The following is a 13,027-nucleotide window of genomic DNA, read 5'->3' as shown; positions in this document are numbered from 1 at the left end:
GGGAGGAGGGCTGTCGTTGGGAGCCAGGAAGTAGAGAGAGGTGGTTGGCTTCTCCTCAAGATCTCAGCTTCAGTAACATCTCATTGCAGCCAATTGAGCTAACTAGGTACCCTCGTTAGAAGAAAGACTGTACTCTTGTCGAGAATTATGCCAACGTTTCTGCTTCAACCCCCAGCAACAGATTCTTTTGGGTGTCTATAGTGAAAGGCCCCTTGGGAAATGGACTGTACAAGCAGCAAATAGGATTTTGGTTAAATGGTGACATTTGTTTCCCAAAGTGTATCAGAAGGGAAGCTAAGCTCTTCAGAGCGTGTGTTCATTAAAGATTTGAAGTGGGGTGGGAAGCAATAAAAAAAAAAAAAAAAGGCCAGTGGGTTCTCTTGTGAGATAGTTTTTTGTTCCTATGAATTGAATACACTCTCTGAAAAGTTTCAAAAAGAGACCGAGAGGAATGTTTTTGCTTTGATCCTACATGTGGAGTGTTCCCTACTACAAATGCCTTTTAATTTAGAAACATTGTTGAAAAGTCTGTTTGAAAGTACATGAAAATATAATATGTAAATAAGTTCTAATTAGTTATTTCAATTAATTATTTTTTGTCTCTGCTTTGCAGCTCTGTTTTTCTCCTCATAATGTCACTTGTCAGAATCCAGCTTTGGCCTCCTCCAAAAAATGTGTTTTTCTAACGGTCATTATTAAGAAAACACACTTTTCCCCCTCGGGTTGAAAACCTCACAGTGATTAAGTAAAATCCCAGGTTGTGTATCTTTATGGGGAATTGTTTCAGACAGTTTTAGTCTATGATTTGCTAGTAGGATATTAAAGAGAGAAATCTTGCAGTTAATTGAAAGAACGGGTGTCTCCTTCTTCAAATAAATGGTATGTGTTGTTTTTTAGAAAATGAATCTACACCAGGCCACTGACTGGCCTCTAATCTTCTTTCCTGACCATCCTATGTTCTTTCAAAGACAAATACATTGGATTTGGAGATTAAAAGTTTTAATTCTTTCTAAGTCAAATAAGATGCTTCTCAGTGGGGACAGTGAATGCTCTGGAAAAAATGCTGGTAAAATGAACTGTTGTTTCTACATAGTAAATTTTTGGAAATTGACTAAGAACTTGAAGTGTTGATTTTGGAAGCCTAGAAATTAAACTGTGTGATGAGTTATGAACTTTTCACTTAGCAGTCTGCCCACCCGCTGCACTTCACTTAAATAGAATGAGAATTTTAGAGCTTGGAGGGACCTTTGGAGTCACCTAGAAATCAGGGAACAATCCTCAGCTTTTACCCACCACAGTACCTGGTGGTGGTTGGATGGGTAGAAATGCAGGTTCCTGGGCCCTACCCCAGGTTTACAGAATCAAAATCTCTGGGCCCAGGTGGGAGGTGGGGGAGGGCTACATTTTTCACAAACGTCTCCAGAAAATTCTGATGCTCACTGAATTTGGCAAACCACTGATTTAGGCTAACTCCTTTATTTTGAGGTGAGGAAAGCAGGCCTAGAGAGTTTGATGGGTCAGGCTCACCATGTTCCCTAGGAAAGAGCAAGCTTCCTGACTCTAGGCTTGTGCTTGTCTATACAGCATGTATCCAAAACACTCCTAAGAATGGGGATAGGTTGAAACCTTCTGGGTCATTAGGAGCTATCAAGCTTTAAAACAAAAAAAGGTTTAGTGAGCAAAATCAAGTTTATTTGGGAATAGCAGAAGAATTGCAATTCGGGACATGCAAACTGCTGTGAACGACAGGCAGGTCTGGAGAACAAAGGAGAAGAGTAGTTCTATTATAGAGGAAAGGGGAAGTTGGAAGGAGCTCTTTTGAAGGAAAGTTCATTGGAGGCCTGTGAGTATTCAGGGCTGTGGTGGCTTCTCATTGGCTGGGTTGTTGCTGGGCGAGGAGAAAATCTTCCTTCTTCGTGCTAGGCTGTGTAAAGGAAGCTGCCACAAGTGGAATGTGCCTGAGACCTCCCCTTTCAGGGCTTCCTGCCACCGTTTTGAATGAGGTTTTCCTTTTCAGTTTCGTAGGGTGATTTCAGCATCAAGAGTAGGAGAGCATGGTCCTAAATAAGTTATAAAGGTAAAGACACCAAGGACTAGACGTATGCGTTTATGTGCTGCTGCTTCTGTCTCAACTAAAATGGGCATGAGAGGCCGGGCAGCAAGCGGGGTGTCACGGGACCCGCGCTCCTGGACTGCGACACGCAGGCCGGGCGGCGAGTGGGCGCTGGGGCTGCAGCTTGCGGCTTCCTGGCTCCCGGAGGTCATGGCCCGGCGTCTCGGGGGCTCCGATCCCCTCCAGGTTCTGATACCCGGTTTGCAATTACATTGAACAACAAGGATGCCCTCACTGGAGATGAAGAGACCTTGGCTTCATATGGGATTGTTTCTGGGGACTTGATATGTTTGATTCTTGAAGATGCCTTTGCAGCACCTAACTTACCTTCATCCACAGATTCAGAGCATTCCTCGCTCCAGAATAATGACCAACCCTCTTTGGCCGCCAGCTCCAGTCAGTCCAGCATGCAGGATGAACAACTGCGTGATTCATTCCAAGGACAGGCAGCCCAATCTGATGTCTGGAATGATGGCAGTAGGTCAGGGCCTAGTCAAAATTTTGAAGCTGAGTCAATTCCAGATGTTGTGGATATGGAAGAGGGCACAGGTTTCTATCCCTCAGAACCAATGCTCTGCAGCGAATCGGTGGAAGGGCAAGTGCCACATTCATTAGAGACCCTGTATCAGTCAGCTGACTGTTCTAACCCCAGTGATGCCCTGATAGTATCCATACATCTTTTCGTGTTGGCGTCGGGTTACATACCTCAGGGGACTGAAGCCAAAGCTGTGTCCATGCTGGAGAACTGGAGGTCGGGGGGCGTGTATAAGCTGCAGTACACACATCCTCTCTGCGAGGGTGGCTCTGCTGCTGTCACCTGTGTGCCTTTGGGAAACCTCATCGTCATAAATGCTACACTAAAAATCAACAATGAGATTAGAAGTGTGAAAAGACTGCAGCTGCTGCCAGAATCTTTTATTTGCAAACAGGAATCAGGGGAAAATGTAGCCAAGTCATACAGAGATCTTCAGAAGCTCTCTCGCCTCTTCAAGGACCAGCTGGTGTATCCTCTTCTGGCTTTTACCCGACAAGCACTGAACCTACCAGATGTATTTGGGTTGGTAGTCCTCCCATTGGAGCTGAAACTGCGGATCTTCTGACTTTTGGTTGTTCGTTCTGTCCTGTCTTTGTCTGCAGTTTGTCATGACCTCTGTATTGCTTCAAATGACCAACTTCTGTGGAGGTGTGTATATCTGCGGGATTTTCGAGATAATACTGTCAGAGGTCGAGACACAGATTGGAAAGAACTGTACAAGAAGAGGCACAAACAAAGAAAAGAAGCTCAGAGAGGGCGGCATGTGATGTTCCTGCCATCGTCACCCCACCCCATTCCATCCTACCCCAACCCCTTGCACCCCAGGCCTTTTCCTCCCAGTTCTCTCCTTCCTCCAGGAATTATTGGTGGTGAATATGACGAAAGACTAACCCTTCCTTATGTTGGGGATCCAATGAATTCACTCATCCCTGGGCCTGGGGAGACACCCAGACAGTTCCCTCCACTCAGACCACGTTTTGACCCAATCGGCCCCCTTCCAGGACCTAACCCCATCTTGCCAGGGCGAGGTGGCCCCAATGACAGATTTCGCTTAAGACCTAGCAGGGGTCGGCCAACTGACAACCGGCTACCATTCATGTGACTGGTTTGTAATCTCACTCTGGAGCTTGTTTTGGTTTTGTTTTTTTTAAACTATGGACGTCATCTTGTTGGGGTGCTATCTCTAGTGTTTTCTGATTGTGGTGGTGAGAAATGCACTCACAGAAGCCTTTTGGTAGGTATATTTAAAGCTCCAGGGGTGGTATGGCCCAAAGGTTACTGCATGACAGGGTTGGCCTTGGGAATAGTTGGTTCCTGACATCCCCTCTCTGAATTACCCTCTAGAATGAAGGTTAGACATTGATAATGTTCTGCACCAGAATAAAAAAAAATTAAGTGTGAAAAAAAAATAATAATAAAATAAAATGTGCATGAACCCTAGCCGTGTTCTCTCAGCCTTTCTCTCTTTTATGAGTCTGGAGACCTGTGCAAAGTAGTGAGGATGTTTAGCCTGTTTAGTTGAACCCTCACCATGTTAGGCTTTGGGCCTGTGTGCCCGGTTGATATACACATTTGTAGGCTATATGCTTTCTTAAAATGCACATTTGCAGGGGTGGGATAGGAAGGGGGGAGGGAGACGCAAGAGGGAGGAGATATAGGGATATATGTATATGTATAGCTGATTCACTTTGTTATACAGCAGAAACTAACACACCATTGTAAAGCAATTATACTCCAATGAAGATGTTAAAAAAAATGCACATTTGTGTGTTTTAATATTGCCTATGTATGCTGCATCTAGGATATTATAATAAAGTCATTAAAAGTTACAGAATAATAAACCCAGTAGGACCTACTAAAGCATATATAAACATTCAGCAAATGCTTGCTGTTTATTATATCCAAAATGCAAACAAGCAAAAAACTAAAATAAATTTATTTTTGCAGTGTTTTATGGTGAGAGTTTCAGCTGTAATGATGATCCTGAATTTCTATAAGATCACGCTCATTTTCTGAATCATTAGGGAAGACTGAATTCTATTCATTGTCACTTCAGTGTTAAGTCAGTTTCACTGTCCACTAAATTTTGGAAACAGTGTCGCAGTGTCTAAAATGTGTCAAGTTCTACTCAACTCTGTTTCACAGTCCATCTATGAACGTGTCTAATGTGTAATTCTTAGAAGGGGCAACATATTTGCACAGGGATATTCACCAAAGTAGGCTGTTTTCAAGAGGCAGGTGACCAGGTTAGGAGGATCAATTCCAGAATAGCTCTGGGAAATTAAAATCTCTTTATATGCATGAGGGTGTTTATGTGCCAGATAATATTCAGTTTATTGTCTCTTCAACATAAACATTTATTGCTGGTCTATCATATGTAAAGCGCTACGGTAAGTACTAAGTTTAAAAAATACATCTGAGCAGTTTGTCGTGTGGTCAGGGTTGTACAAGCACGTCAGAAAGCGCAGTGTTTAAGGGGGCGCACGCGCTACATGCTGCATAAGCAGCGCGGTCAGTGGGCGCAGCACATGGCGTTCCAGTGTTCATAGCCTAGAGATCGTGACAGCACCTCCCACGCCCCACAGAAGCAGCAGGTGGGTTTGGTTCTTCCTTATCCTTCACACATATCTCAATCCTCAGCCAATCTGAGAAACAGGAGCTTGTTAGGGTTTTGTTGCTACTCAACAGTAAAGAAATAGCTATCCTAGGAAGAAAGGGTATTAAGCTCTGGAAGCGTAATTCCGATACATTTACTCCCCGTCTGTCTTTCAATACCTCTCGTATCTAAAAACAATAGGATCCAATTCTCTTTCTGGAGGGTACCCTGTGAAACTGCTGGATGACTGATACCATTTTATTTGTGATGGAAATGAAAGCTCTAGGAATTTTATGATGCTTTCATTCATGAATTCATGGGAATAAGTATCTTCTTAGGCTGGCAGTTTGTTAAATAAACATGTTTGAGCTCCTTCTAATGGAAGTGGGCTGCCACACTGGTTATATTATGATTACTATGATTATTAAGAGTAATCTATTTTGTACCCATATTACAAAATGGGCTTAATGTGAGATTTCTTTGATCAATACAGGTCTTGGTACCCAGCCATGAAATGGGCCACGAGGGAGGATTTCTAAAACAAAAGCAATGGATGAGAAATGTCAGAAAAACGATGCTGTTTGTATAATCCTGATTATCTGTTCTGAATGTTGTCGTTTGGGTTGATTATGACAGAATTTCTGTTGTCAGGAGAATGTAGTTCCTCCTAGCTAAAGGAAAATAAGGGCTTCTTTTTGGCAGGGCCATGATTATTACCAGGTCCCCTGACAGTACCAGGACAGTACTGACAGAATCATGGCCTTCCTGGAACATGAAAAGGGCCTTTGCAATCACTTGCAGGCAATCAGTGATGGGCAGGATTTGGCAAAGTAGAGATCAGAGAAAAGGGCGTCGTGAAAGGAGAAATAAATCGTGCCAAGATATGGAGGGTAGAGTAAGCACACTGTTTATTTGGGGAACAGTGAGGAGAGTCCTCTAACTGCAGCAAAGAGGTTCTGTTCCCATTGGAGAGTAGTAGGAGTAGGTAGTTGGAAAGGAGAGATGGGGACCAATCAAACGACACATTCCTTTCATTGATTTTTGTCAGCCAAGAAAGGCTACACATCAGGTTTTAGGATCATTTTAGAATCAGACAAGCTTAGAGCCAAACCCAAACGCCATCTCTTACTGGCTGGGTGACCTCAAGACAAAATGCTTAACCCGACTAAAACCTTAGTTTATTCCTCTGTAAAACAGAGATCATAATATCTTCCTCATAGAGATGCTGCATGGGTTAAGTAAGAACCTGTATGAGAAGCCCCCAGCCAACTGCCAGGTGAAGTAGGGTTTCTGAGGAGGAAGCGAGGAGATGAAAGGGGGTTGGTTGTAGAGAGACTGGTCTCTGGCCACTATACACAGAAGAGGTGGAATCAGAAGAGACCAGAAACAGTACCAGGGTCAGCAATCCCCGAGGAGGCGAAGGGGTGGGAGCTGCCAGGCTAGGAAAGAGGGGACGTGTCTGTACACATATTCTCTGCAATTTCTTTGCTATCGTAGACTTTTGTTTCACTTGAGGATTGTGTAACTTTGTTCTGTGGTGTTAGAAGTACAACCATCACCGACTCTTTCTTTTGCCCTGAACAGGATGCCAGCGGTCCATAGGCCTTTCCAACGGGAGAGCCAAGGTGTGCAATTACAGCGGCTGGTATTACTGCAGCAGCTGCCACGCGGACGACAGTTTTCTCATCCCGGCCCGCATAGTCCACAACTGGGATACTTCAAAGTATAAGGTAGGTACCGAAACTGGGTTCACTTCATAATAGCGATTTGGGTATTTACATGTTGTCATGTGGATTCTAAAGATAATGAGATAAGAATTTGAGGCAGACCTGATTAAGTAGTCTCATAAAAGCTACAACTTCATGCTCTTTTCCCACTCTATACTTTCTTTTTTTTTTTTTTTAATTAATTTATTTTTGGCTGCATTGGGTCTTCATTGCTGCGCGTGGCTTTCTCTAGTTGCGGCGAGCGGGGGCTACTCTTCGTTGCAGGTGCGCGGGCTTCTCACTGCAGTGGCTTCTCTTATTGCAGAGCATGGGCTATAGGTGCACGGGTTTCAGTAGTTGTGGCATGTGGGCTCAGTAGTTATGGCTTGCGGGCTCTAGAGCGCAGGCTCAGTAGTTGTGGCGCACAGGCTTAGTTGCTCCGCGGCACGTGGGATCTTCCCAGACCAGGGATTGAACCCGTGTTCCCTACATTGGCAGGAGGATTCTTAACCACTGCGCCACCAGGGAAGCCATTGCGTTATTTCCCTCCCTTCTATGGTTTTAACTACCAGGGCTCATATGCTGTTGATTCCTACATTTATCTCCAGCTCTGGTTTTGCTACTGAAAGTGAGATCTGTGGATTTAACTGCCTGATAGCATTTATCTCAACTGTAGTTTTCAACCTAGTACTCCTCAGGACACGTGAACCAGTTAGCTCCATTGCACAGCATTTCCACCCTTGCATAAACGAGGTAATCGAGTTTGGCAGGTCGAAGAATCTAACACCCACTGGAGTTGTACTACTCTAGGCTTAGGACTTTTTTCTAGTCCTGGGTCCTGCCACCCAATAGAGAATTCTGTTAATCTGATCAGACTAGAAGCTTTCCTGATCCTTCTGCCAGAATATCATCACATCTGCCTTGAACAAACCTTCCATGCAAGGTGCTTCGTACAAAAACAGGCTGTATGATGGTTTTTATACCTCCTTGCTGATAGATGTCTTAGACTTCCTTTCATTGTAACTGTAAGTCACTCGGGAGCAAGGTAGGCAGGGAAGGAACCTGTAGCTGTCACCTACCTGTAGTCTTTGAAGTCTAAAATGAACATGACAGTTGTGAGTGGCCAGTTGTCTTGGATCCTTTTCTACATCCCTGGGCAGCTCTGCCTCCTGTTCTACCCAATAATCATCCACATCTTCACTGTCTTCAAGATGCCTCATCCCAGTCCTTCTCAGCATATGACCTTGCCTCCTACTTCAAGGAGAAAATTGAAGCTACGAGATTTGAATACGAATACCTACAAATCTGTCTACATTTGTACCTATCCTTACTCTTTCCAGTCCTGTGTTGGGAAGAAGAAGAGCCTTTTCTCTTGTTTAGAGATCGTCCTTCCATGTGTGCTCCAGATATTTTTACCCATCTCGGGAATCCCTGCTGTTTGTTCCAGAGCTGAGAAAGGCACATCCTCCTTGGCGAAAGCTCTGATGCTCCCCACCTTCCCCATTTGTGCTTTGCTGCTTCTCCCTGTGCCACCATCACGCATGCGTGGGTTTCTAGAATTGCACTTATTATAGGGGTTAACAGCAGGAGGTTGTTGTTCACCAGGCCTTTGTCCAAATCCTCCCTCCACCTCTAATTAGGTGCTTGATCGGTTGGGGCAAATTACTTGAACTACCGTGAGTCTCCATTTCGTAATCTGTAAAATGAACCCAGACTACCTGGGTTCAAATTTTAGCTTTGTCATTTACTAGCTGTCTAACCTGGACAAGTTGTTAGTCTCTCTGTGTTTCAGTCTCCTCATCTGTAAAATGAGGACAATAATAACTCATAAGGTTACCGATGGTTAGATGGGTTCATGCATGCGAACAAAGTACCTCGCGCACATAGTGTTTGTTCACATAAGCATTTGTTCTTACTACGCTTCATGTATTTACCTAAAAGAGTTGTGTGAATTGGGATAATATAAGAAAAGCACTCTTTGACTGACTATGGGAAGTACTTAAAGAATGGAATGAAGTGATTATTTTCATGATCCTCACATTTATATACCAGCCGGCTGCTTATCTGTCTTCTTACTAAAGGTGAGCTTCCTGGGTGCTGGGGACCTGCCTTAGCACAGTTTCTGGTGCGTAGTAGGTAAGCAGAACTGTATAGTGAAGCCGGTCCTGTGGGTGCCTCAAACTCAGTATGCCCCAAACTGGCTTCCTCACCCTCACCAGCTGTCTCCCACCCCTCCCTCACTGCACGTGGCCACCATTCCCACCCCCATGCTGGGAGACATCCTGGCCTCTTCCCTCTGCCACACCGGCCCTGCCTAATCAGTTCGCAGAAATCCACAGCTGACTGGGAGCTCTGAGGCCCTGCACCCCACTGCACGCGCGGCCCCACCACACAATCCCAATCCTCAGCATCACTCACAGGAAAGAATTCAGCCGCCTCCCAACCGTGCTTCCTGCCTTCAGGTCTTGCCCAACAGTATTTCAGAAAAGTCCCAATTTGCCCCAACATTATTCCCAAGAAGTCCCATTCTCACCTTGGGTAAATGTTATACCCTCTCTTAGTCTCTGTTTCTTCACATTTAGAATGGAGATAATAGCAGCGATAGTACCTACTTCACAAGGTCGCTGTTTGCTTAAATGAATAATTCGCAGAAAGCACCTAGTGCAGTGTCTGGAATGTAATAAGTGCTCAATTAATGCCAGCTTTTACTCTGACTGAACATAAGATAAATCCAAATCTCTTAGCCCGACAAAAGACTGTTTGTGATCGCTAGTCCCAGCCTTTCTAGCCCTTTTATCCACTCCCTCCCCGCCCCCGTGAGTGTCTTCAGGAAGATCGCTCTCCTTCCCATTGCCCAGTCCCGCCAGGCTATGTCACACCTCTTGTCTTCCTCTTGCCCTCATTCAAATCCTAAACCCAGCTTAGACCTCATTTCCTTTCCTGATTTTTTCCTTCCCCTCAGCCAGACAGTTATCATTCTCTCCTCTGCATCTTGTACTTGACACTCTGAATATAGGCTATAAATATATTTGCCATGTGTGTATTAGATAAAAACTTACTTAGAGGGAAAGGACACTAGCTGAGTTTGAACAGTTTAGATTAATCTATTTGGAGCAGGGCTTTGACAGCTGAGAGGTGTGTAGAGAGCAAGTGAGTGAGGCAGCCCCAGCCCTGTGATCGTTGAGGGCTTAGGCTGGTGGCACCTGCCCACAGAATATGTGCCCATCAGTGGAGCTAAAGCAGAAAAGGTGGCACTGAATGAGGAAAGTGAAAAACTCAGGAATGGTTTATGAAGCCATGAAATGGAGGAGATTCAGGTCTGTTTGTAGTGATGGCTGAAGGCCACTCAAACCATCAATCTAGCCATCACTACTGCTTGTAGTCTTTCTATAAAGCAGATATTTTTGTGGTGGTGGTCATTCAAGTGACAAGGTTTGATTTTGAGAGGATAAGGAAGTAATAAGGATATTAGGTACCCTCACTTCATCCATGAGGAAAATGTCCTTTGTCAGACCATTCCCCCCCTGGATCTCAGCGGACCAGGGAAGATTTTAAAGCAAGAACAGAGCTGGTCAATTTTATCTGGATCATCTCTCACTGGCATTAAGTAACTATATTCCATTTAGTCCAGTGTCTGTCTGTCTTTGCTCAGATGCCAGGATTTAACTTAATGTTCCTAATTGTGAGGATCAATTCAGACCTATCAGTTTCCAAGACCAGACATTGTTCTGTTAGATCTGCCTGCTCTCCTTAATTGCAAGTACGTGACTGGCTTGAATATCCATTTAAAGAGTGAAAAAATGGTTTTGCAGAGCAGAATGAAATCTGTCATCTTAAGCGTTTCCTTGTCTGCCCTCCAGAGTAATAATAATCCTAATTACTTTTAAAGCAGGATTTCATCTGTTTTCCAGTGTACATCCTGCAGATTGAATTGAGCCCCAGGATTACCTAGCAGCTAAACCCTATCCTCCAATTTTATAGCCATTTTCTAATGAAATTCTCTTTGAAGATAACTTTCCCTCTACCACCACCCCCCTCCAATTCAAAAATATCAAGCATGACAAAGAGGTGGTAAGGAGCACAAACTTAGCCTGAACTCTTCCTAAATTGTGCTTTTAAAAAATATTTTTGTATCCTAGCCTGAATATTCACATTCCATTTAGCTAGGGGTTTTCCATGTTACATAAGCCATTTCCTATCTCTTCATCTTGAGAGGCATTCAAGGCAAGCTCTATTGCCCTTGCAGAGCTGGAGAGTAGCTCACTGATGGGAAAAACCACTTGTTCAGAGTCATTTGGAGATTTTGAGAACAAATTGTAATTACAGTTAAGATTTCCTGATTCCTTCTCCGTTAGCCCACAGTGCCTGTTTTAATAAGACCAAGAAGTATTATGGTTGGAATTGATCTTATTAAAACTTTTGCCATGATTTTTCATAATAGATGATGGGAAAAAATACTGGAAGGAAACATTATACGAAAGCAATCAGTGGTTATGTTACTGTGGTAAGATTATGGGTGATTTTTTTTTCTCTAGTAATCTTTATTCTCCAAACTTTCAGTAATGTGATTACATTATTTTTATTATTTTATAAATTTTAACTGTCACGTAGCTCCGTGACAGTTTCCTACTTCAGAAAATATGTACTAGAAATTAACCTTTTTTTAATGCCTCAGAATTATAATTATAAATATGAGTGTTCTATCTCGTGATCAATAACTTCAATGTGGTTTAATATGGTATGGGAGGCTATTTTTTCTGTAAGGAAATTGCCTTGTACCGCTATACTTTTATTCTTCTTTTTTTGAATATAATATACTTTCACATTTCGAGGTTTAAAAATACAAAGGACATGTACACATAGATAATCTTCCTCCCTCCTCTTCCTCTCACCCACAGGCAACCAAATTACTCCTTCCAGAAATATTTTACATACATGTGTTTTACACAGAAATGTCAATTGGCAATACAGTATACATGCTGCTCTTAGAAAATATTCCATTCAGATCATAAAACTCTTCCTTGGGCTTTTTTAAACAGCCATTCCATATATATATTTATTTTTTTAAATTTATTTTATTGTATTTTATGTATTTATTTTTGGCTGCTTTGGGTCTTCGTTGCTGCGTGCAGGCTTTTCTCCGGTTGCAACGAGCGGGGGCCACTCCTCGCTGCGGTGGCGGGCCTCCCACTGTGGTGGCCTCTCCTGTTGCGGAGCACGGGCTCTAGGCTCGCAGGCCTCAGCAGTTGTGCGGCACGCGGGCTTAGTTGCTCTGTGGCATGTGGGATCTTCCCGGACCAGAGCTCGAACCCGTGTCCCCTGCATTGGCAGGCGGACTCTCAACCACTGCGCCACCAGGGAAGCCCCCAGCCATTCCATATTACATCATGAATTTAATACACACACACACACACACACACACACACACATACACACCCCAGTTTATCCAACTTTTCCTTGTTTTGATGGACATTAAGGTTTTTCTAGTCTTTCTATTACAGACAGTGATTCAGTGAATAACTTTATACATCATTTTGAATGTAAGTTTTTCATTCACGAGTGAGACTATCTGTAGGTAACTTCCTAGATGTAGGTATGTACACCTGTGAGTTTGATGGATGTTGCCAAATTGCTTTCTGTCGAGGTTGTATTCTATACTTTTACCTTATCTCTTCTTGCAGGTGCCTTTCTTCCCTTAGTACCAGGATGTCAGCTGTCACCTCTCTTGTCACTGTGCTGCCTCTAGCTGTCCTTTCCCTTTTCTACTTTATTCTAAATATGTTGTGAGCTTAGAAACAAATAATCAAACTGTTAGAAGTGTGTGGTTCAGAGTCACGGCCAGAGCATTGTAAAGTACTCATTCATCTGTTCAGCAAGTGTTTATTGAACACTTACTGTGCTCACCGGGGACATAGCCTCTGTGTCGTGAATTTCTCATGAGGGAGAAAGACAGTAAACAAATATACAAATAAGTGACTTCTAGATAAATGAAGTGTTATTAGACTTTAGTTTTGTTTTAAAGACCCACACACCAATGTACTGCCTCCTTAAATTCTGGGTTCATCTCCATTGGTAGC

At 43.4% G+C, this 13,027-nt stretch overlaps 1 protein-coding gene across 6 annotated transcripts in view; it reads left to right on the top strand.

The window, feature by feature from the left end:
- PLEKHM3 (pleckstrin homology domain containing M3) overlaps window positions 1-13,027 on the top strand; it is a 189,802-nt gene that overhangs the window by 67,435 nt on the left and 109,340 nt on the right. For 5 of the 6 annotated variants that reach the window (XM_036850935.1, XM_036850936.1, XM_036850938.1 and 2 more), the window contains one exon: window positions 6,829-6,974. In XM_036850935.1, the coding sequence (XP_036706830.1) occupies window positions 6,829-6,974 (146 nt within the window). Of the gene's footprint in view, window positions 1-3,250; window positions 3,808-6,828; window positions 6,975-13,027 lie in introns of those variants that run through there. The other variant, XM_036850939.1, reaches the window with a different exon arrangement.

This window comes from Balaenoptera musculus, chromosome 4 (genome assembly GCF_009873245.2).
Source record: "Balaenoptera musculus isolate JJ_BM4_2016_0621 chromosome 4, mBalMus1.pri.v3, whole genome shotgun sequence".
Taxonomy (NCBI): domain Eukaryota; kingdom Metazoa; phylum Chordata; class Mammalia; order Artiodactyla; family Balaenopteridae; genus Balaenoptera; species Balaenoptera musculus.
The sequence above is the reverse complement of the archived record's forward strand: the minus strand, read 5'-3'. Positions and strand labels throughout refer to the sequence as shown.